Source organism: Lacerta agilis, chromosome Z (genome assembly GCF_009819535.1).
Source record: "Lacerta agilis isolate rLacAgi1 chromosome Z, rLacAgi1.pri, whole genome shotgun sequence".
NCBI lineage: Eukaryota > Metazoa > Chordata > Lepidosauria > Squamata > Lacertidae > Lacerta > Lacerta agilis.
The window spans coordinates 23,909,031-23,932,999 of record NC_046331.1 but is presented as its reverse complement, the minus strand read 5'-3'; the positions used below and the strand labels follow the sequence as shown (position 1 = coordinate 23,932,999).

The window sequence follows — 23,969 nt, the reverse complement described above, 5'->3', positions numbered from 1 at the left end:
AGAGATGGGGAATCTGGGACCCTCCAGATGTTGCTGGACCCCCAGCTCCCATCCACTTCAACCAGCATGGCCAACAGTCAAGATTGCTGGGAGTTCTGGTCCATGACTATCTAGAGCAAGGGTCTCCAAACTAAGGCCCGGGGGCTGGATACAGCCCAATCGCCTTCTAAATCCAGCCTGCAGATGGTCCGGGAATCAGTGTTTTTACATGAGTAGAATGTGTGCTTTTATTTAAAATGCATCTCTGGGTTATCTGTGGGGCATATGAATTCGTTCATTATTATTTTTTTCAAAATATAGTCCGGCCCCCTGCTGAAAAAGTTTGCTGACCCCTGATCTAGAAGGTGACATGTTGACCACCCCTACCAACATCCAAGCAACTCATTGAAATGAACCTGTTTGCGAGACCCAATAATTGGCAATAACCCTTTTCTTTACTGGCAGTGTCCATACAAGCAGCAGTGTTGTAGCCGGCCCCAAAAGATATCCAACCAGCACAGCTTTCTTATGTATGTAGGAGCAGTGATTAGCGAAAGCTTCATTGGTTCAATTTCAGCCTGCCACTAAGCTGTTATAGACAAAGGAGCCCTGTCAGCAGGGACAGGGAGGGAGAGGTGGTAACTGGGGTAGTGGAAGCCCTTTCAAACATGAAAACAGTCCCAATTTAGCAAACTACTGCCCCCAACAGAAGACCAGAGTTGCTATGTCCTCATTTATTTTTATTAAAAGAAGGCTAAATGTGAAGTAAAATATCTTACTGCTAAAAGACTTTAGCAAGTTTGTTCCAGTCATTTCCTAGCATCAACCGTGGGAGCAAAATCCTTGCTCTGCAATCTGGGACGATTGCCCTGGTTGACATCCATAAGCCAGATGACCATCCCTGGGTATCTCAACGCCATTTTATTCCTTTACTATGTAGATAATGCTTTCTGATGCTTGGCCAACTGTGTCAAGGCTTTGTTTTAATGAAAGAAGAAGTAGCTTTGCTGCTTCCATTGATTTCTTTCGGAAAGGTTCAGTTAAGTGAGAGGATGCACAGGAGGGCTTGTGCTACGTTGGAAGCAACTCCTTGCAGCACAGGTCATAACAGAAGGAAAAGGAAACCCCCAAATGCATTGTGAGCTCATCAGATGGAAAGGTGGCCACGAAAGTAGGGCAAGATTAACTGTGTTGGATGCGAGTTTTCCATGATGCATGATGAGCACAAGAGGGGAACAATTATTTCCATTTTCAACAGTGCAAAGTTCTATTTACATTCTTCAATAAATGAATGACAGTTAAACATATTACACTAAGGGTAATCCTCAACTCCCACTCCCCCCACCCCTGCAAAAAAGTTTGTTTTTAAATTGTTTCCAATGTTTAGCCCTTATTCTCAAACACCTGTCAGTACCAGACACTACAGTAGATGCAGCATCTGTTAAATAGGCAGGAATATATACATTTATATACATATATCTAAAACAGAAATAAGTAATTGCAGTGTTTCATGTGACATGGCAAGGCTTTTGTTCCCATTAAGTGTTTAGAGAGGACCAAATTCAGGTGTTAAAATGGTACCACAGGTCCTTACTGGAAGGAGGGATTGAGAAGATAACAGTGACTGTGTGATCTGGACATAGTACAACTCAATCCTCTCTCACTGATGTGCTCCTTCCATCTCCAAAAGATGTGGCTTCTGAAGAAAGTGGCTGACCATCACTCCATCTCACACTGCCAGAGACTTCTGCTTTGCACTGCCACTGCTGAATCATCCAAACTTCCTGGATTTTAATGTGCAAATTCAAGCTAGTCAACGCTTCTCTCTTCAAACTTTGGATTGCCTTTCATCTGTCCATTCCTGCTTAGTGTTTTGGAGAGCTTGAGTTCTCTGCTCGTCTACTTGGACATAATCCACTCTTTGTTCTTCAGAGAGGAAAGGTTTCTGCCAAGGTGAAGGAAATGAAACAAACAAACATACATACATACATGAGGGCATGCACAAAACATGAACAGAGCTACAGCTGGGCTTCTATCAATTCCCCTCCTCCTCTCCAACCTTAGCAGGCATTTCTTTTTTCACCTTGAAGCCGGGGGCGACATCAGCAAGCAAGCATGCCTATTGTCTTGCTACTGTGGTATCAGACATAATTCCCCATCTGCTACCCTGTCACACATCCCAGAACAGGCCTGGCAGACCCAGGAAAGTGCAGTACAGTGATATGTTCACCTTGAGATGAAGGGGAAATGGTTTTCCTCTAAGTTAAAGCTCTTGATCAGGCAAGACTGGAGTGGGTTTTGAACCCAGAGAATTGCCTCTGATGCAAGGCTGGGGAATGTTTTCCAGCTCAAGGGGAACATACCCTCTGGGTGACTTTCTGGGGACCACATGCCAGTAGCAAGCAGGGTCAAAGGCAAAAGTTGGTAGAGCAAGGGATGTGAATTTTATCTTCATATTTGCACCCCTCTTCAACTTCCATGGAGGCAAGCAAGAGGCACTATCCAAGTTCAAGGAAACATTCCAGCCAGGCAAAAACATTTAGGGTGTGAACCAGAGCCAGTGAGGAGTATGTTCTGGGGAGAATTCCAAGGGCTAGATGCAAAGGCCTGGAGGGCCATACTCAGCTCCTGGGCCCAAGATCCCCCACCCTTGATTTAAAGAACCACTAACAATACTCTGCTCACTTGTGGGGGAAAATGAAGCAGGTATTAGATATTACACACCACCATTTAATTTTTATTACTGATGTCAGGGAGCGGCAGTAGAAGTTGTTGTGAGCAAGGCTTACCTTTTGTACAGGAGACGGAGAAGCGGAATTAAAATCCAGTGCTAAATAATCAAGGCTGAAGTTCTTTGGCCATTGGAATGCTCCATTGCATGGAGATGTTGCTTGCTCCTGTTGAGAATGAACCATGACCACAAGAAAATGAAGAAATAGGCATGTTCAAAACAAATTTAAAAGGTGTGTGTGTAAGTGTTGCCTATAGACTCTCCTCCTTTCCCTCATGTTCTACAGCAGGGGCAGGAAGTATTCAGCCCACAAATCATATTGGCTCACTAGGTTTTCCAATTTGGTTTACTAGGGCTCATGGGCAGGCTTGATTGTTGCAGAAAGTAGATTACCCACTAACTGATGGGTGAGGAGGGGATTCAAGCTTGCTCAGTTTGGCTGTTCATGCCAAATTCCTTAAGGGGTTGATCGCTGAAGAAAGGACTGAACCCTCAACCTATCAGCTAATGCACAAGTTGTTCAGTCCTGCTTAGCTACTACCTCCCGCCACCCACAATGGCCAACTTTGACAGGTGGGTGGTTCTACCCACTTATCACAGGTGTCTTGTGCAGGTGGGAATTAAAGAACTGGCCCATTGGGTGAAAAAGGTTCTCCACCCCTGCACTACAACTTTGATCATGCTTTAGCAAGAGAGACGGCTTCCATATTTTTTCAACATCTCTACGGCCCCCAATTCTTCTCATCCCTGCTCTCACCAGGCCATTTAAGGCAGCCTGTGTTGTTCAAGGGAAACATTTGCATAGATGGCAGTCTTGGCCAACCTGGTGCTCCCCAGAAGTTTTGGGATTATGGGGTTCTGCTAGGAGGTATGGCCCCTGCAAACATCTGGAGGGTGCCAGGCTGGGGAAGGCTAACCTTGTGCAATGCAAAAAGACAACACAATGTTAGGAACATAGGAAGCTGCCTTATATGGAGTCAGATCACTGGCCCTTGTAGCTCAGTGTTTCCTACATTAAAGGCAGCCAATGTGCTGTCCTCCAGATACTGTCAGGATGCAACTCCCATCAGCCACAGACAGCATGGTAAATTGTCAGGGATAATGGGAGTTGTAGTCCAGGAACATCTGGAAGGCTACCCCTGTTTTGCCCTCGCTGGCAGTGGCTATCCAGGGTTTTTGGTACAGTCTTTCCCAACCCTGCTTGGAGATGCTAAGGACTGAATGTAGCCCCACTGCATGTAAAGCTGTTACTTTTATCACTGTGCTACAATCCTTCCTTGTAGTGTTTGGGCTCGGAACATACCATCTAGTTCTATCTAGTTCAGAACCGTCTATCTACTTCAGTATCGTCTGCACTACAATTCCCCAACCTGGTCCGCTTGTCAGACTACAGCTCCCACCATACTTTACGACTGGCCATGCAGGAGCCGTAGTCCAAATCATCTGGGTGGCACCAAGTTGGGGAAAGATTATCTACACTTACTGGCAATGACTTTCCAGGGTTTCAGGCAGCGTCTCTTTTCCAGCCCTAGCTGGAAATACAGGAATAAGACATGGGGTTTTTTGTACATAAAACACTAGCTCAACCATCGAGCTAAAATCTTTCCCCAACATATCTCCCTGGAGTTTTGTGCGTTTTTAAGGGGTTCCATAAAGGCTCTTGTCTAAAGATGGTAGGAATTTTTTTGAGGTTCTCTCTGCCTCCAGCAAATCACCATGTGTATGTTTGAGATCGCTTGGAGATGTGCCACCAACACTTGTGGGAACAACGGAGATCTGTAGGAATGGGAAAAAGGCTTCCCTTATCACTGCTTCAATTGGCCCTTGTGTGCCTGCACTAAATTTCTTCAGTAGGGCAAAGGGGAGCCCCTGCCACATGTTTGGCTGAAAAACTTGACTTCTCTGAGCCTTTCCGCTCACATGATTTGTCAAAGGAGAGTTGCATGAAAATGATTACCATTTGAATGTAACTTTCTTCTTCCTCTCCGGAAATTGAACTGGCAAATACTCTCGCTGAATTAATGCAGTCTCTTTCTGGAGAGATAAAGCTTGTTCGATTGCTAGTGCAGGAGGAGGAGGAGGGTGGGGGAAACCCAAAACACAAACAAAAGAGAAGTCAAAGAAGAGTTTTCACAGATGCTCTGAAACCAAGCCAAAACCTGATGTTGCCCAGTGTGGGGAATAAGCCCGCCCAAAGCCCAGCAACACTACAGAGGTTAAGTTAGCTAACAAAGGAGGTTACAATCTCATCAGTGTCCTCTTGGGAAATTAGTCATTTCTGCAATCGAATCTGACAGTAAAAATGGCTGCCATGGCATTAGGGGAAAGCTGCAGACATCAAAGAATGGTCAAGGAAGGAGAATAAACAGAGGCAAATGTCCATCACATCACAGGCCTTAGCACTTGTCTTGCTGTATGGCTAGCAACACTTTTGGAGGCAGGAACAAATTAATTAGCTACTGCAACTATATGCAGAGGAACTGCAACCACCGTGAATCATCTACAAAAAGATATGTTATTTGCACGTGGGAAATGTCTGCTACTCAGTTCTCTTACAAAGTAAAAAATGCTGCCAAATCCATTGCCAGATATGTCTGTAATATTTTTCAAACCAACCACAAGTTCTCAGTACATCATCTTAAGAGGAAAGCTAGCTAGCTAGATATTTCCAGTGTTCATCAATGAACTTTATCCTTTTCTTCACTGTCCATCTTTTTTACCAACTTCAGTGGCAATCACCCCCTGGTTTTATCAGGTAAATGCAAATGGAAGCATCTTACAAAGCTGGTTCAGGGCTCTATCACAGATCTTCAAGTGTGCAAACGTAGTGCTTTGTTACATATCTTTAGGCATCCAACAAAAACATTCCTCTTCTTCCATGTATAATATGGACTACACGATAGGACAGGGATTTTTAATAATTGCATTTTTTTATGTTGCGAGTTACTCTGAGAACCATGGGTGATACACAAATTTAATAGCCCTGTTCAGGGAAGTTTTTAATCTGTGACATTTTAATGTATCCTAATATCTGCTGGAAGCCGCCCAGAGTGGCTGGGGAAACCCAGCCAGATGGGCAGGGTACAAATTATTATTATTATTATTATTATTATTATTATTATTATTATGCCTTTCATTAAACAAACTATGACCTTTTAAACTTGGTGGGTGGGGTATTACTGTTTATTACTATGGTGTGTATTTTTGTGTTTTTATGTTGCAAACTGCCCTCTCATCCTCAGATAGAAATAACAGTATAGAAACAACAACAACAACAAACAAACAAACAAACAAACAAACAAACAAACAAACAACACTTTCCTAGTTTGGACTACAACATTCACACACAACCAGTAGCCTGATCCTCTCTGAAATCTCTAAGATGTGTGATGCTGCTGAACTACAACTCCCATCATCCCTAACAATTGACCACAGTGGATGGAGGTGATGGACTTTGTATTACAATAACATCTGAAGGGCACCACACTGGTTACTCCTCCTCTAAGAGGACAGGCTAAAAGAACTGTGGTAGACCAGTAGTACGTACTGAGGAAGAGATCAACGCAGTAGATATGTTACAGTTAGCTACTAAATGGTGAAGAAAGAAGGGGTGAAGAGAGAGAGTGCATACTCACAAGCAGCACTGGAGCAGAAGCCATCTCAGGGTAAACTAGACCAGCCCTCCAGACATTCTGGACTACAACTCCCATCAGTGCTTGCACGAACAGCCAATGGTCAGAGATGATGAGAACTGTAGCCCAACATTTCTGGAGGGTAACAGGTTGGGGAAGGCTGAACATCCCAAAAGGAGATGGTGGAAAGTCTATGGAGGACTTGATTTTTTAATTGAAAAACAGGTGCCATGAAGAATCAGTTGGAAAACAGGTATGGCAGAGGGGAAGGGATTCTTAACCCTTTCCCCTCCCACCTTCTGTCCATCTAGAATTATGTTCCTGATATTGCTTCTCTCCCCAGTGTTTTGCCCCATGGTATGAAAGCAGAACATTTCTCAGAAAGCTAAGGTCTGAGAAATTTAAGCTCAGTTAATATTGATAGAAATTTTTTCCTGTGTTTTACACACACACACACACACACACACACATGTATATGTATGTATGTATGTATGTGCGAGAATGAAGAAAATAGGCTGGGGAGAAGAAGAGGAAGGAACAGGTAACAAACTCACTGCTTCTTCCAACAATATTGAAATATACTGAATTAACTCTATAGCTGCAACCAAAATTCTCAAATGGCTTCTCCCATTGTTGGCAGAGCTAACCACCCTGGCTGAGATAAACCTCCACTTAAATACTCAGTTATGAGTTATGAGTTATCTGTTGCTGAAGCAACATTCACAATGGATGCCAGTTACTGCTGTTGCATTCAGGTCCTGCTGTGGGCTTCCCATAACATGCTATAAGAACAGGATGTTGAACTCTTGCCTGACCTCTTTGTACGCTCTAATACAATTTGCTCTAGCTGGAGTTTCACATGGAGCCATTCATCCCAATCTTGCATTGCCTCAACTAACCCTGCTTGCAGGACCTGACCTCTTTTGCCACGAACCCCCTACTTTAGCCAGAATGCTCTTTCCATTGGAGTGATCACTTGGAGCAGAACAGTTGTGAAGATAGAATAACTACATATCCACCTAATCTGGTTTACTAAGGAAACTCCCTGGGGTGCCAGGAGAAAGGCAGGAACCCCTCAAGGCAGGGATAGCCAATGTAGTGATCACCAGATATTAGGAATATAGGAAACTACCTTATACCAAATTTGACTGTTGGTCCACTGAATTCAGTACTGTCTACAATGACTGACAGTATTCTGCCCTAGCCCTACCTGGAGCTTGCAAGTTTTGAAACAGAGACCTTTTGCATGCAAAGCAGATGCTCTAAAACTGAGCTATGGCCCTTCCCCGATTTTGTTGTATTCAAATTCCTTTTAGTCCAAGTCAGCATGGCCAAAGGTCCAGGGTGATGGGAGCTGCAGTGCAACAATATCTGGAGGGCACTGCGTAGGTTATCCCTGCTCCAAAGATCACCAGTGAGCTTGCAGAGACATGTGCTGTCTTAAAGCAAAAATGATGCAAATCTCTGTTTAATTGAAGCCTATTTAATTATGGGAGGAAAGAAAAAACATTTTCTTGTCTTCTTAAAAGACAAGATCCACAGAATTTAAAGGCAGGGATGAGATCCACAGAACTTGTATTGAAAGTTTGTTTAGAAACTTTGCTTACAGACTCCCTGTGGAATGAGACAATATATAAATAATTTTCCTGTAAGGAATGCTAATGTTTAAAAGAAACATCATTAAAACTAAACAAGGTTGGATCAACACTACATGTGAAGCACAATTTATTTGCCCATAACTCACAGAAACAGTGCAACCAAATCAGTGTATCAAATGATGTTTGCTTTGGACTGATGTTTGTTCCAACATTCACAGCTACACTACACTTGATCTTAGAAATGTCATATTCAAGCAATAGTCAAGTCAGCTTCCTATTTATTTTTTTACTTTGCTATCCTTAGCATAAAATGCAAAAAGTGCAAATTTTCAGAGCAAGAAGGATTGATTTTTCTAAAAAATGAAATTATAAAATAGATTTTAAGAATCTATATAGGATTTTAAATATCAAGTTCCATTAAGACTTAAACAAGCCTGGTTTAAAATGTTATCTGAATGTAATACAAACATATTAAAATTTACACACATAATCATGGTCCTTCATCAAACATAGTCTGCTTTTCTATGCAAAAAATGCTCTATTCAAAATTCAGACAACATTCTATGAACCAAGAGCAAAAATATGTAGTTTCTGACTTGAGGTTGAGCATTATAATGACACAATAGGCCACATATTGCATATGTTGCTGTGTACATCATGAATATTTGGAGTCTGTCCACTAAACAGCATGCAAATTACTTTCCATGTCACAGGGAAACACCTTTCTTCCCAACTCTAGTACTATCCTTTCCTTCTAGAAAGTTTATCTTCAAGTGAATTATCTTACACTTGTGCCTTACACAGGTTTAGAAACAGAAATGATTGTTTCAGTTGCTGCCCTAAGCAGATGTGCGCAACAGGCACACAGACTAGGGACTCAGCTACATTGGCAAAGAAGAAGCGCTTTAGATATGGTTTATGCATTCTAACACTGTGACACCAGGTGGTGCTGTGGAGTTCCGTTTTTGCCAACCCAATTTCTCTTACAAAATTTGCAACTCGTTTAACTGAAACGCTTCTTTGATGCGTCTAGATCCAGCCTAGGTGGAATTTATGCTCCAGGCTCTATTTAGTTGCAAATAATACATGCTGTATTTGTTATAGTACAGAAGCCTGTGGAGGCAGTATGTTAGAAATATAAAAGGCAGATAAACACTGGCAGTTTAAACTTGCTCTCCTTCTCTGCAAGTAAAACCATAGCTTAAGTGAATTATATTAACACTGTTTGGGTATAAATCAGGTGTGGTGATGTCCTTTCTGGCCTCAAGGCCAAAACTTAATGTCAGGTTTGATGTGGCAGAAGAAAAAATGTTTTTTCTTTTTTCTTTTTTAGTACATTATTCTGAAATAGTAGCTGAATAATAACAATGTCATATGGCAGTATGCAACAAAACAGAAAACCGAAGGGAGCAACTATGCCACCAGAAAAAAAGTTAAGTGTGAAAAAACCCTATATGCCCTTTTGACTTGATATGCCTCTCCAAACATATTTTAACATTATAATTAAAAAATGTATAGTTAAAAAGTGTACTTATTTTGATACTTAACCTCTGCTTTGTGATGTGTGTATTAGGCATGAGTGTATGTGTGAGGCCTGGTTGGCAAAAGAGCAGTAAGTTGTTCATTCATGAACCATACATTTCAGCAAGATACTAGGTAAACGTCCCTCACACTGAGATCCAGGGATACTATTTTAATAGTTCCTCCAACCATCTTCCAAGACCAATCTCCTAAAAAAATTGTTGGGGCAGGTTTCACACCCACTTACTAAGGCACAGTCCACGTCCTGGTTAAGGCATCATGTTCTCGGATGGTGGAAAGGTTTCGCAGGTCCAGCGGAGGTGGTCGGACTGAAGATTTAAAGAGAGAGAAGACTTCTTACTGCCACAGAGCTGGCCAAGGACAGGGGCAGATCTGGCTGTAAACTCTGCTGTGTGGGTAGCTGGTTACTTAACAAGATGGAAGCAATTCCAAGAAAGGAAGTTTATGACACCAGGGGGCTCATACTGTAGACTCAGGTAGCAGAGCTTCCTTAATTTCTTCAGAGAGCCACAGTGGTGTAGTTGTTAGTGTTGGACCAGGAACTCGGAGGCCAGGGTTCAAATCCCCACTTGCCATGACGCTCACTGGGTGATCAATCACTGCCACTAAGACTAACCTACCCCACAGGGTTGTTGTAGGGATTGAGGAGGGTGAGAACTATGTTCACCTTCAAAGAAAAGGTGGGATATAAGGTGGGATATAAATGCAATAAAATAAATATTCTTGCTACTCCAAGGTAGCTCACAGGCTGCAGGAGTTACTGGTCTGATCCATCCTGGGTAACAGTGCCACCCTTTTAATGGTCAGGGAAGGTACTGCAATCTCATCAACACAAGCCAGGTCTGGTGATTTGAGGTGACCAATGGGGACGTGGCTGGCTCTAAATAACTGTTGCTCCAGGCTTGGTTCCTTAGTCTGAGCATCTTGTTCCACCAAGTAGCAATAAAGCCCCTCCATCTCTTCCCATCTGCAACCTCACCAACAGCCCATCCACAACCACATCTCCTGCCTCTGGTCCTTTTCCTCAACCATCTCACCTACCTCTGCACATTTTTTAAAACATTATTCTTGCCTGTACTCCCATAGGCCAGATTTTGTACAGTTCAGATATCAGTTTAGTTCCTCTGGAAAGCCAGACCAACCTCCTGGCTTTCCAACTCCACTACTAAGACTGCAGTCCCAAAGACATCTACTTCTTGAGTGACTTCTGAGATTAGAAAAACACACACCTCAAGCCTGTAGTTAACAAGTGACCCACCCAATGAATGTTGTATTTGCTCAAACATCAGCTGTTTGTTCTGTCCTTTGCAAGGCCAGCTCCAAGTTGGAGCAAATCAAATTAATCAAAGGGGCCTCTGGTGGGGGTCCCTCATATACCAGTGGGTCCTCAGCCCTGGGCTTACCTCAGGGTTGTGAAACTGGATCTGGGCAGCAGGTCACATCCCCACTCCTCTGTGGGCGAGTCACCTGTCAATCTCCTGTTATCACCATGACATCAGGTGGCCCATTTTCACGTGGATAGTTTGAAATCAAACCAAGAGGGCATTGCCACAACCTGGAAAGCTTCATCAATCCCCACAAGGATTTGCAGGTGTATCAGATCTGATTGCCAGCACCAGCAAACCTCCATTCAGCCCAGTCCAACCTTTACTTGCTTCACACCACTCATATGAAGGGAATGTGGGTGTGGTTTGACTGAAAAAGCCTCACAAACCCAATGGGAAGGTCCAGCAGGCCTAATTTGGCCTGTGGGCCAGAGGTTGCCCACTGCTGGCTTACTTGATGGCAGAATTGGAAGCAGAGTGCCAGTGAAGTCAATGTGGAAAACTAAAATGGGAGCTTGCAGACCTAGCCACTGTATTCAGGACATGCCCCTAGGCTGAATTTGTCCTGGACTAGAAATCTCTTGGCTCCTCTTGTTCATTGTCCCCGATATCCATTTGCTGGACCCATCAAATCCTGAAACTCATAGAGGTGCTCAAAAAACAGCTTGCGGAAATACAAGCTTACATTTTTGACGAGGCTTGAGATCCCGGTTCACCGGAGGTGGTTCCAGGTCTGTGGGGAGCTCGGGCAGAGGACTGGAGATTTTTTCCATGCTGGCTGCAGAGCGGATAAACGTAGCTGAGCCTGGACTCATGGGAATGTAGCCATCAGGTGTGCAGTCAGATCCCGTGATGGGTGGGGAGATGCTAGGGTGCATTGGCACATAACTGTCCTCGGAACTATTTGATGTGCAGGAGTAGAGAGGGCTAAAACGACTTGGCTTCAGAAATAAGCACAGGGAAAGGGAAAGGGAAAGTTGGTTAATAGAAGGGCTCCAAATCAGAAATCAGGTGCCAAACCTTGGACCTATCCATCCACTCTCCCTTTTGCCCAGGATTCTCTCAGGCTCAGCCTCCGGACTAGCTGAACAGACCCCATTTCCTGTGTGCATACCCCATTTAGCTCTGGGCTAAATTCCACCCTAATTATTTTTCCAAGTCTGGAAAATGGCATACTGAAAGTCTGGATTTCTTGGGCTAACCAGGAGGAAGAAGACTCACTAATAACTGTATTAGTATTATAATTGTGATGTCTTTTGTTGTTTTGTATATAATTTAAAAAAAAGTCTAGTAGCACCTTAGAGGGTAACTAAGTTTGTTCTGGGTATAAGATTTTGTGTTCATGCATACTTCTTATATCCAGAACAAACTTAGTTGGTCTCTAAGGTGCTACTGGACAATTTTTTAATTTTTTATATTATTTCAACTGCATCAGACCAACACAGCTACCTACCTGAATCTTGTATATAATTTGTTGTGGTTTTTAGCTGCCTTACTAATGTACCATATTTATGCAAATCTAATGCGCCATCGCATCTAATATGCACCTCAGTTTTCAAAACCTTGAAACCAGAAAAGTATTTGCTGGCACCATCAAATCTAATGTGCACCCTAATTTTCAGAAAGTAATTTGGCCAAAAAAAGGTGTGTATTACATTCGAGTAAATATGGTACATTGTTTAAATATATTTAATTTATTATGTTACTTTGGAACAACATACAGAGGAAGCTGACTTATTGGTCCATCTTGCTTGGTATCCTCTACACTGACTGGCAGAAGCTCTCCAAATTTTCAGACGAGGATCTCTCTCAACTCCACCTGCAGATGCCGAGGATTGAACCTGCATGCAAAGCAGATGCTTAACCACTGAGCTACACCCCTTCCATTCATACTTAAAATGTGGAATTATTGTGATCATTATTACAGTAAACTTATTATTAATACTGTTTCATTCTGAATGTGGAATTGGCATTGTATATCTTACATCAATTCCTTTTTGTTGGTATTTGTAAACTGCCCAGAGACCTCTTTTGAAATGTGGGATGGAATATGAATTAACACATAAATATTATGGACAGTTGGGACTTCCAACAAAATGTTGCAACATGGAGTGCTCTTGTTTAGTTTTCTACGCCCAGTCCTTCTTTCAGGACACTCCATTCCTGTCCTCTCATTGTGTGAGTCCAATTCAGATTGGGGCTGTGTCAATCAATCAATCATCACCACCACCACCATGTTTTTGTCGAACTACAACTCCCATAATCCTGACAGTTTAGCTAATGGCCAGGCATGATGGGACTTGTAGTCCAACCACATCTGGGGTCCGAAGGCTGAAGAACCTTGCTTTAGCTTTTACCATGTCAATAAGTATGTAATGGACCAATTCATTCTCTCTCTCTCTCTCATTATCTTTGATTTGAATTTGCAGCATTCTAACTGTACCATCCTTGGCAGAAACAGACAGTGGAAGGGAGGACGGAGCCCTTGATATATCCTCAGCATTATTTCATATTTTTCAATTGTAAACCACCCTCTGATCCTTGGATGAAGGGATAATTAATTAATTAATTAATTAATTGAACTGAATTGAATTCTCAGTGGAAGAGCACTTGCTTTCTCACTGAGAAAATCCTCTGTATGAAACCCTGGAGAGCCACTGCCACTATACTCAGAAATAAGGCCCATTTGGTCCAATGGGGCTTACTCCCAGGTAAGTGGGCACAGAGTTGCAGCCTAAACCAATGTTTCCCAAACTTGAGTCTCCAGCTTTTGGACTGCAACTCCCATCATCCATAGCTAGCAAGACCAGTGGTCAAGGATGATGGGAATTGTATAGGGCTGCCATACGTCTTGAATTTCCTGGACATAGCTGAGATTTGTCCATCGAAAATAGTGTTGGGGTGAAATTTATGAAAAGTGGCTGAAATGTCTGGGAAATCCCAGGCGTATGGCAGCCCATATAGGAAATGTTTTTTTTTGCAATTTCCCTAAAAAAATAGGGAGGCGAAACTTGATTTTTTTTTTTTTGTTTGGAGCTCAACTTTTGTGTACGGATGTTGACTTTTTGAAATATGGCAACCCTAGAATTGTAGTCCAAAAACAGTTGGGAGACCTAAGTTTGGGAAACCTTGGCCTAAACTTATGAAGAAATGCTAACTGTTATTTTGTTACATTGGATTGGGTAACCATTTATTATATATTGATCAGACGACATCAGCTGCTTAATTTCTTGTTAATGTTCACTTCTAAAACCATGCTAAAGAAGGTGTGTGTGTGTGTGTGTGTGTGTAAGACAGTACTGCACTTACCAAATTCAAGCTAAGCCTCTTATCCCTGCGTCTTAAGGAATTTCCTTCCAAGTCAGCTGCAAATCAAAGAAAGAAAAAAGAAAAGCCATAGCAATTTAATTAGCTGTTCAACAAAAGGTAGGTCTTGGAGGATACAATCCTAGCCTGTTGTGTGCAGTTTGAAGGTCCTGCTATTCACCTGCTCGCTATGTGAAAATGTACTTAACCAAACATAAAGAATTGTGCCCAAACCTCACTATACACACCAGATTCAGATATCCAGAGTTTGTCCATTTCATTACCTGTTGTGCTAAGCTGGTTGGTGACAGCCTTTTCCAGGCAGAAACCATGCAGTGAGGGAGAGAGCGAGATCAGACAAATCAAGGAGGAGAGATTGAACAAATCCATTGACTTCTGCTCTCTCCTGTTGTTCCATCTTTTGCAAAGTCAGATTGAAAGCATCTCTGGGCATAGATCCCCTTTTTGCTTGGCTTACTCTGGAGGGAAGTGTGTCACACACACACAGCCACCTCTGTGTGCTGAAAGTTGATATGGAAGGGCTTGTGAGGCTGTATGGGCAGGCCCTGCGCCATGCCACCGTCTCTAGCGCTCAGACCGTGAGAAGGAGTTCCACTTGCATACTAGTGAGAGCATGCAGAGTTCTCCATTGGGAGGTGGGACATTGATGACACACACAATATGTGCCCTGGACATTGGTGGATGTATAGAAATTAACAGCAGTAACAGGGGCTTGAGGGGGGCAAGGTTGGGCATTTGCCAGGGCCCCCTAGAGCAAAATGGGCCCCACTGCCCACACAGTGTTACCCATTCTACTTTGAACAAAGTATCCAAGAAGATCAGCCAAAGAGAATTCTAGAATTGCATGTCCAGTTCTTCCAGGTTAGGGTGGCCAAAATCCTGGAGCCAACACAGATCAGAGCTACAATGTAGTCAGCTAATGAGTTAAACTGCAAGTCGATTAATACTGTATATTCTGGCGTATAAGACTACTTTTTAATCCAGGAAAATCTTCTCAAAAGTCAGGGGTCGTCTTATATGCCGGGTGGAGAATCTGCGGTCGAGTATATCTCAAACTCTATATTTTAACTGGAAAAGTTGGGGGTCGTCTTATACGCCCAGTCGTCTTATATGCCAGAAAATACGGTAAGTAAACTAATATACAAATATTAAGATTGTGGTTTTCCCATCTGGAAAAGCTCTTTAAGAATATGCTCTCTGTGTGCACATGTCTGTGTGTGTAAAGTAGCACACACCCTTTTAGCAAGTCTGCTTCCCCAGCAACTCAAGGCTGTTAGTGAGAATAACACTTCCAGAGATGGGTGTTTCTCTCAAAAGCTTCCAAGAACTGCACAGGACACTGATAAAATGAGCTGGTAAAAACATTCTTCAGAATTATCTGAAGGTGTGCAGAGTGTCTCTCTTCAAGGCAGAAAGACGAGATACACAGTTGTTAATAAATTAAAACAAAATAGGTTCCATACAATGCAATGTGCATATTAAAAAGCAACAGGAGTAGTAGCAGCAGTTTGTGGCTGCCAGTTTGTTTCTGGGCCCAATTCAAGATCCTCCCACTAGTATTTAAAGCCCTAAACAACTTAGGCCCAAACATCTGAGAGACCCTCTCCTTCTCCTACAGGCCATTGCAGGATGTTGAGATCAGCCCAAGGGGCCCTCTGGGTAGTTCTGCCATTCTCAGAAGTTCAGGGTGGTAGCAGCCTGGGAGAGCAAATTATCTGTAACAGCCCCTAATTTGTGGCATTCCCTCCTTAAACAGGTGTTTCTGGCACCTTCACTATACAGCTGTTGGCGAATGCAGAAGACGCACATCTTCACCCTGGCCTTTGACACCAGAGAAGAATGTTTTCCAGAGCCACCCTATTCCTGTGACTATTCCTGTGGCTGTCATTTGTTTTAACAGCTTTTAACACTGATTAAATTGTTATAACCCTCACTTGGATCTGCTGGTGAAGGGCAGGTAAGGAGGACGAGGACGAGGAGGACTTCACTTACTCTTCAAAACCCTCTCAAAATGTGAATGGACATACTAATTAAAATGTTCCTATGGTCAATTGTCTTGTCCAGCTTTTGCCTCGCTGATATTTTCCTGATGTTTCAGATTACAGCTCATAGCAACCAGCACAGCCTCCTCATTCCGCCAGTTTCAACTTGGATATCATTCTTCTTTACTTAAGCACAGGGAGTATGTTCATTCAACAGAATGTTCATTTCCTCACTTATTTAAAATAAAACACTCACACAATCCCAGTTTTTCCGAAGTTGAAAAACTGTTCTGGAGTGGCCCTGTGACAGACATCACAGGGAGCAAACCAATCAATATGGCTTACGGTCAGTGACAGCTGCAAGCTTATTTCATTTATCTGAGACACTTGATACCCCCAACCACTTAATGTAAAACAACAATAACCAGAATAAGAATAGTAACATCACCAAGAGCAGCATAAAATACACACAACCCTCCCTTCAAAACCAGCAAAGATGAAAGACATCAAAACAATAGTCAGCACCAGAAAAATTAAGAAGTCTTCTTCACTAAGCACTATAGCAGCAGTAGGTCCTAACTCACCAGTTGAAGACCAGTGCTATGGATAGGGATTGGGGTGGGGAGGATTTAGTTCAATTTGCATTTAAAGCCGAATTTATCAAATTCAGTTTCCAAAGCAATAGGAGAACCAAAACTAAGCCATCCTTTGAAATCTGAACTTCTCCCATGTTTGCAATGTGATGCAGTTCTCCAACCAAACAATGTTAAGGGCAACTGTGTGTAAAAATTATAGTATTCATGAAAATAACATACAAAAATGCATTAGGATAAGAGAAATTGCTTCCAAAAATGTGCACATCAGTCAAAATTGGGGAGGCGTTGCCAGGGAATTGGCCAGGTAAGAGGGACCATCCTGCCCACACAATAGAAGGTAGCTTACCTGTGAAGCGGCAGTCAGGCTCCAGAGCTTCTCCCACCCTCCACTCCCTCAATTAAGTCTTATTTTGCAGGTTAACCTCTTCTTGCTACGTCAAGGCCACTGTTGAAGGGCCGGAAAGTAATTTTCCTGCATTGGCAGGTTTTGCCTTTCCTGTAGCAAAATGTCACAACTTTGGCGGTTTCAGGCCTTGGGTGGAATCCTTGTCTATCTTCCTAAATTGGGGGGGGGGGGGCTTGAGGCGGTGACCCACGCCCCCTTTGCGGTGGCGATACCAGGGTTCCCTGTTAAAGGGGTCTTGGGGGGAGGCATTGGCCATACGCCGAGAGGTTGTCATTGCTCTCCCCCTCCAGTGGCAGTGAACGGGGGGGGGGGGGGCTGTCTGCTTCAACATATGTTCTCCAGAGCCAGCCCAATCCTCACACATTCTGGATAACCCTAAGTCTCCCAGATCCCTGTCTGGGGACTGGGAAGGATAAACGCCCAATGCCTGAGCCAAGGTCTCCCCACATCTGAATTTTAATAAAGTTGTGGCCAATTTTAATCCCATAGCACATTGTCTTGAGTCATTATTCTGCTTGGGGGTCTCCTGAGGTTTGGGGGACTCCGCCTGTCCACGCAAATGTGGAGAACTGAATTTAAGATGGGAAAACCTAGAGAACTGAAACTGACAAATCCTTCCATTCCCAGCTATGGAGTAAGGGTGGAACAAACTCTGAAATTATACAAACCAGGGACGATCAAATGAGCTCAGGAAGGCCAACTCTTAACAGACAAGGCCATTCACATCCTTACCTCTCCAACTTCTCATGCTATCCAATCCAGACAAGGAGATTCTCCTTGGCACCAATGCCCCTTGAGCACAGGAAATCCCAATGTGTCCATTCTGAAGGGCCCCACTGGATGGCTCTTCAACCCGTTTGTCTGCAAAGTGGGTTGGCTTAGGAGGCCTTGGTGGTGGTGTATTGCCCAGAACATCAAGTTCAGTAATGCCATAGGAAAGAGCACTCGGGCTTTTATCAACCAATAATGTTGGTGTCAAGGGAGGTCCTGAAAGAGGTGAGGAAGAGGAGAAATCACTGGAAGGGGGACCGCTTGAATCTGCATTCTTGAGAAGAGCCCCATGACCCATTGCCTGGGGCATCTCTTGCAGAAGGATGCCAGAAGGCTGTAGATAAAGTGAGGGCTGAGATGCTACAAAGTCAACAAAGACATCATCTGATGAAGTCTGCTCCAGGGATCGTTCAGAATTGGACCAGCTGTGGCACCTGAAAGGGAAAAAAAGAAAAGAAAACTAGTATAGGTATTACTTATGTTGCAGAACATAGGAACAGTGGTAGCTAGTGACCATTGGACACTGGTAAGGTGAAAGGAAGGAAGAGCAGCAACTGTCAATGAAAAGCAAAGCCACTCCATGACTGGTTGAAAGTAAGAATGCAGTCAGCTGGATGTAGGCTGGGTGATGGTAAACTGAGATTGGTGAGGCAGTGCCCTATTTTCCCTACCATGGGATAGGAAGTTGCCTTACCTAGCTCAGTACTGCCTCATTATATACAGTAGTTTCCATCGTTTGCTGCAGACATACCTTTATATTTGTGTGATGTTTGTGAGACTGCTTGTATTGTTGGATGTACATTTATTTGGTTTGGTTTCATTGGTTTACTGGATTTTATAGGATATTAATATGAATACTAATGCTATTATTATTATTATTATTATTATTATTATTATTATTATTATCATCATCATTATTATTATCATCATTATTATTATCATTATTAATATGCCACCCATCTGCATGGGTTCCCCAGCCACTCTGGGCAACTTCCAGCAAAATATACAAACACAATAAAACATCACACATTTAAAACTTCTCTATATAGGGCTGCCTTCAGATGGCTTCTAAAAGTCATACACTTATTTATCTCCTTGACATCTGATGGAAGGCGTTCCACAGGCCAGGTGCCACTACTGAGAAGGCCCTCTGCCTGGTTCCCTGTAACCTCACTTCTTGCAGTGAGGGAACCGCCAGAAGGCCCTTGGAGCCCGGGCTGAATAATGGGAGTGGAGATGCTCCTTCAGGTTGTAACCCACCCAGGGACCTTGTGGTGAAGCGCAGGTAAGAAATCTCTTAACTAAGCAAACCAGTGAATATGAGAAAGGCAGGAAATGTGCTTTTGCTTTCCTTCTTCCTGAATTGTACAGGGATGAAGAGGGTTTTTTAAATACAAAAAAATGTAAAGAGTACACATGCTCTAATTCTTCCCAGGATATTTAGTGTAAAATGGGGCTTGAGCAGCCCAATTTAATCTTCTTGTGCTCATCTTCATTCTATTCTTCCCTCTTTTTTCCAACCAATACCTCAAATTATGATTAGATTATTTTGGTTAGTGTGAATTTTTGTGTGTTTTTTTTTAAAAATATTCTATTTTAGTCCACATTCACAGCATACATTTAAAGCACTGTGATACCACTTTAACAATTCTGGATTCCCTCAAAGATTCATGGAAACTGACATATGTTAAGGGTGCTGAGAGTTCTTAGGAGACCCCTATTCACCTCACAGAGCAAAAATTCTCAAGAGTTCCCTGGGAAGAGGGATTGAGGTTTTGCTCCAAAGAGAACAGCATCTCTCTGGAATGAATGGGAAAAACTGCTTTGGAACTTCATCAAGCAATCTGAAATTTATGGTTCTGAAATGCCTTTGGATATATATGCTAATTGTGGTTCTTGTTTGATGGATGATTATGGAATTCACTGTTGATGTTGTTAACAAAAAAATTAAGTTGCATAGTTGACCTTGTTGGTTCCGTCCCACCCCCACCCCAAATGTCCTTGCAATTCAGATGCACATGAGGGATGCACATTCTTATCTTGCCAAAATGTCCAAATACAGTACTGCTTTAAACATCCCGTTCCCACTGCTGGATAGCTCTGCATTCTGCTTAGTTTGAGGCGGTTGGTGGAATATGAAGTCAATTGTGAGAATAACAACCCTATTTAACTTCCAGAATTTGCTTAAAAGCGTGGTATGAACATTTTTAATATGGTGATTTAATACTTGCCTGGTGGGGAGTGGAAGGATTTGTTTTTCATCCCACAAGTTTTTGTTTAATTTTTACTTTCCTCTAAACAGTATCAGAGATAAAGGACAACAAAATACTTAAGTTTTGTTTTAGTCTTTGTGCTAAAACTGAGGAATCAACTCTCATTGATTTACTTAACTCTCATAACCACTGAAATAATTCCAGAGTGCTTAATTTTGCTTTGTGTCCTAAATTATCCCCCTCGCTTTATTTTATTCATTTCTACCTTGCCTTTCCAGGAAAGCTTTTAGGACAAGCCATTGAGGAGAACATTTTGTTGACTACAATATAGAGGAGTAATTTTATTTGTAGGGCAATTATGTTGTTCTCTCGTGGGTGCATTTGTGGTACTCATGTTATTGTTACAGCCACCGTTGAAAACAAAGAGGATATTGACTTGAAGAGGCACTCTGGAGGGTTTTTTTGGTTTCAAAATATTCCGCATCTGATTGCCGTTTTAAGCACAAAGAAGAAATTTGGGGATTATAGGTCAGGTTGACTTTTAAGGTTTCCTGCATTTTTCTTTCAGTTGAAACACGAGTAGCTTTCTCCCACCAAAGCAAGAACAGAATGTGATGGGGGAGCCCCACACGAAGACAGATCTGGGAGGGTAGGACTGTTATTTCTTTTGGGAAAATTTACAACTGGGATAAGGAACCTGTGTCTCCTAAGCTAGCTTAATGCTCTCAGGTGTAGAGGGCTCTGTCTCATTGCCATTGTGGAATTTTACTTCAACCACCAACCTAGGTGACAAGTAGGAGAAGAAATGGGGCATTACATGCCCTTTTAGCTAGTTCCTGGGATTCTCACACCCCTCTGCACACTTCTTGAGTGTTTTTACTGGTTGGAATATGTCCTCTAACTGAGATGCCTTTTCCATGGCTGGATGGAGAGATGTGTATGTTTTGTGTTTGTGTGTTGTACAAAGTCACGTCTATTGCTTGCTTCACTTCTGGTCACTTCCACTTTTGCCTCTGGCCATGCCCACCACTGGAATACCCAAGTAGGGATTGGGCAAGACTATCTGCAAACCTTAAGAGCTCTCATCAGCCATGTTGAGAGTATTGAGTTATATGGTCCAATGGTCTGACTTGGTATAAGACCATTTCCTAGAATATAGAAGAAGAGGCTATCTAGGCTGTGTATACCCATGCATTTAAATCACATTACTCCCCCCCCCCAAAAAAAAAAAATTCTGGGACCTGTAGTTTGTTAAAGGTGCTGGGAATTGTAGCCCTGTGAGGAATAAACTACACTTCCCATTAATCTTTTCTAGGGAAGCAGAATGAGACTGAAGTGCATGGTGTGTATGTAGCCCTGCATTTCCCACACCCTTACTAAAATGTAGGAAGAACCGCACGTGCAATGGGTCTGGCCCATCGGCCTATGAAAAACATTCTGAAAAATACTTGGCAATACAACCATGTGGAGAAATGTTAACATCAACTTGACACTGCTGACCCTACAATGCAAAGGGAGGCAGCTACCCAAAGCCTCAGGTGCTGAGAGGCAAAGAGCAGGCAGAGCTATGTGCCACATAGCCTATCCTGTGCCTCCTAAGCTAACTTTATGCCCTCAGGTGTGGAGGGCTCTATGTCATTGCCATGGCTGAATCTTACTTCAGCCACCAATCTAGGTGGCATTCCCATCATACAATCAAAGCACTATGATAACACTTTAAGCAATCATGGCGTCCCTCAAAGAATTTTGGGAGCTGTAGCTCTGTGAGGGTAATAGGGAACTCAGCACTCTTAATGAACTACAGCTCCCAGAATTCTTTGGGGGAGGCTGTGACTATTTAAAGTGGCACCGTAGAGCTTTAAATATAAGGTGAAGATATGACCACAATTTATGAGCTTACATACTTCTATGTGCTAAGTCCCCTTAGACCCAAACTTACTTTGGGAATAACCCTGTTTTGCCCCCCCCCAACTGAAAGGCACTCAACCTTCCCCAACTCACTGGTCTCCAGATGTTTTGGACCACAACTCACAGCAGCCCCAGCCAGCACAGGGTTGCTAATAGGAGTTGCACTTGAGCAACATCTGGAAGGCCACAAGGTTGGGGAAGGTTGTATCAGAGAGAGTTATGGTGATACCTGACATGACTGAGTTTTCCGGTCTCACAGTTTGATAAGAACAGATAGTCAGGAAGGAAGACAGACTCTGACTCGCTTGCCGTCTCCTCTGCAGCAGAAGCATCCGCAGCAGCCTGGTCGGCCAAAAGGGAAGGGTCTGCAACCCTCAAGGCGTGGGCAGAGGCGGCTGGTGAAGGTTGCGGGGAAGTGGTGGTGTGGGAGAGGCTGTCTCCGGAATCTGTGACAAAGGAAAGTAAAGGTTATAAGTTGACGGTGCTTGTCAGGAAGTCAGTTTGGCCTTGATCCTGTAAGGGGCTTGATTCTTTCCAAGGAGCGCAGTGAAGGATTTGTGGCCTATACTAATTTCTTCATTGTTTACCTTCTGTCCGTTCAGGATTGTTGGAACAAAGAGTAAATCTACAGTACTGAGGAAGATGAGGTCAGCACTGGAAGAAAGCTTATGTGCTGTGGCCAAATTAGACTGAAACAATCAGTACTGATGTATACCTGGTTTCTGTTGTTTTCTTCAGGGCCAACATTTAAAAGGAGGTTATAAATAATCTCGGCTGACTTAAAAGAAAACTTAAATTTAAGCGACATGTTCACAACATGGGTTATATGGAATGTTTTCAATAGCTTTTTAAAACAGTTTTTTAACTGATGTTATTCTTTTATTCTTTACGTAAATCATTTTGAGCTTTTAAGGGTTTTTCTTTTACAACCAAGCAGTGTGTGAGAGAGAGGGGGGGGAGAGGGAGAGAGGGAGGGAGAGAGAGAGAGCGAGAGCGAGAGAGAGCTGTATTTATAATCAACCAATGGACTCATACAGTTGCAGCATTTGGAAACCCATGCAGAATTTCAACATATTTTGGTGGAGTGGGGTGGGAGAGAGAGATGGGCCTTGGATAATACTAGGTTTGGGGTGTTTGTTATTATCACTGAGAACTCTATTATGTTTCCTGAGGGACTGTGTTAATGAAATGAACTTTGAGGTGATGGGGATTTTATTAATGCCAAAAAGATATTACAGCAAAAAAGGGAAGGATAACATGGGTATCCACTTGGGTAGCGTTCTGCAGGACTCCTTAAAGTCTCCCAAATATCAGAAGCCTACATAAGGAAGGGTTTTCAATGTGGTTGCCTCTATTCTGTGGAACAGCATCCCTTTTGAGATACAACAGACAGCCATTATCCGCATTTCCTAAACAACTGGAGAAATTTTGGTTTCAACAGGCTTTTCCAGCTGGATGAAAATGCTGGGTGCCTTTTTGTATGGTATTTAAACTTACCTTCAGAGGGTTTTTAGGGTTTTTTTTCAGCACTGCTTCAAAAACTATTTCTGTTTTCTTATTATTCTGATTGACTGATTATTTAATTTCTAAATAATTTCAAGATGCATAAATTGGCTGGAGACATATATTTAAAGGGAATTCATAAATAAAATAATATTTCACACTGTGTATTTTTTGCTCTATGTGTTATTCTAATAATTAAAAAAAGTTATAATAAGGCTGCTTCCCCAACCTGTGCGGAGGGTGGTTAGAATATATTGAGACAGCCCCCCCCCCAAGCCCCTAATATGGCCATACCACCCCCACTGCTTTTACAGCAGTATGCAACCCAATCTTGACAACAACAACAACAACAACAACAACAATTGATATTTAAAGTCACATTTTTCCATTATGGATAGCCACCAAGTGTTTACATTAAAGAGAAGCTCAGCTTCCCTAACCCATAAACAGTATCTG

At 42.7% G+C, this 23,969-nt stretch overlaps 1 protein-coding gene across 3 annotated transcripts in view; it reads right to left on the bottom strand.

Moving 5' to 3' along the window:
- Nucleotides 1-323: 323 nt before the first annotated feature.
- The window catches only part of GAB3 (GRB2 associated binding protein 3), an 83,418-nt gene continuing 59,772 nt past the window's right edge, over nt 324-23,969 (bottom strand). For 2 of the 3 annotated variants that reach the window (XM_033137344.1, XM_033137345.1), the window contains exons 3-11: nt 22,240-22,456; nt 17,851-18,323; nt 14,117-14,172; nt 12,529-12,648; nt 11,493-11,748; nt 9,709-9,790; nt 4,668-4,770; nt 2,769-2,876; nt 324-1,924 (exon numbers count right to left, since the gene is read on the bottom strand). In XM_033137344.1, the coding sequence (XP_032993235.1) occupies nt 1,808-1,924; nt 2,769-2,876; nt 4,668-4,770; nt 9,709-9,790; nt 11,493-11,748; nt 12,529-12,648; nt 14,117-14,172; nt 17,851-18,323; nt 22,240-22,456 (1,532 nt within the window). In that variant the 3' untranslated portion in view covers nt 324-1,807. The remainder of the gene's footprint in view (nt 1,925-2,768; nt 2,877-4,667; nt 4,771-9,708; nt 9,791-11,492; nt 11,749-12,528; nt 12,649-14,116; nt 14,173-17,850; nt 18,324-22,239; nt 22,457-23,969) is intronic. The other variant, XM_033137346.1, reaches the window with a different exon arrangement.